General features: G+C 41.4%; 1 protein-coding gene across 2 annotated transcripts in view; it reads left to right on the top strand.

The window, feature by feature from the left end:
- The window catches only part of LOC122545608 (sulfotransferase 1C2-like), a 2051-nt gene extending 1736 nt beyond the window's left edge, over nt 1-315 (top strand). Inside the window, exon 3 of one of the 2 annotated variants that reach the window (XM_043684570.1) lies at nt 50-315. In XM_043684570.1, the coding sequence (XP_043540505.1) occupies nt 50-128 (79 nt within the window). In that variant the 3' untranslated portion in view covers nt 129-315. The remainder of the gene's footprint in view (nt 1-49) is intronic. The other variant, XM_043684569.1, reaches the window with a different exon arrangement.
- Nucleotides 316-925: the final 610 nt, after the last annotated feature.

Here is a 925-nt window from a genome sequence, read left to right as displayed (position 1 = left end):
AAAAACCATTTCACCGTGGCCCAGGACGAGACGTTTGAGGCGGATTACCGGCGGATTACCGGCGGATTACCATAGTCCTTCACTATACCTTTACTCTAACCTATTTTATCCTCTATTGTCTCCACTAATTCTGTTAGTGACCTGTCTTTATATCCCACTCTCTCTTTAGTATGATTTTCGTCTTGAAGATTATACTCACCAGTTCCGGCCTCCTCCAGAACCATACCTAGATCCAGATCTGGAGATGCCGGTGTTGGACTGGGGTATACAAAGTTAAAAATCACACCAACACCAGGTTATAGTCCAACAGGTTTAATCGGAAGCGCACCAGCTTTCGGAGCGACGCTCCTTCACCAGGTGGTAGTGGGGGGCTCGATCGTAACACAGAATTTACAGCAAATTCATGCAGTTTTTGAGCTCAGAGTTTTACATGAATGCATGCAGGTTTTGAGCAAAGTGCAATATCAATTTGTACTTGCAGAGTTACATTGCACTTTGCTCAAAACCTGCATGCATTCATGTAAAACTCTGAGCTCAAAAACTGCATGGATTTATGTAAAACTCTGTTACCTCACTTTTTAGATTAGCATCAATCTAAACATCAAGTCAGAGACAGAGAACACAGGGGGCTAACACCTTTAACATATTGTCTAGCTATCACCATTGGTAACAGCTAACCCAGGAATGCAACTTTTAAAAAAAGGGTTTTGTGATTGACACATGAAAGAAGTGAAACTATCACTGTATTCTAACAGATGAAAGGCTTAACAGACAATCAGTTTTACAATGTATAATTTCAGTTACATCACACTGTAGATTTTTGCTATAATTTCTGTGTTACGATCGAGCCCCCCACTATCACCTGATGAAGGAGCGTCGCTCCGAAAGCTAGTGTTTCCAATTAAACCTGTTGGACTATAACCTG

The sequence above is a fragment of the Chiloscyllium plagiosum genome, unplaced genomic scaffold, assembly GCF_004010195.1.
Source record: "Chiloscyllium plagiosum isolate BGI_BamShark_2017 unplaced genomic scaffold, ASM401019v2 scaf_31442, whole genome shotgun sequence".
In the NCBI taxonomy this organism is placed as follows: Eukaryota; Metazoa; Chordata; class Chondrichthyes; order Orectolobiformes; family Hemiscylliidae; genus Chiloscyllium; species Chiloscyllium plagiosum.
Note: the sequence above shows the minus strand (reverse complement) of the source record. Positions and strands in the feature narration are given on the sequence as shown.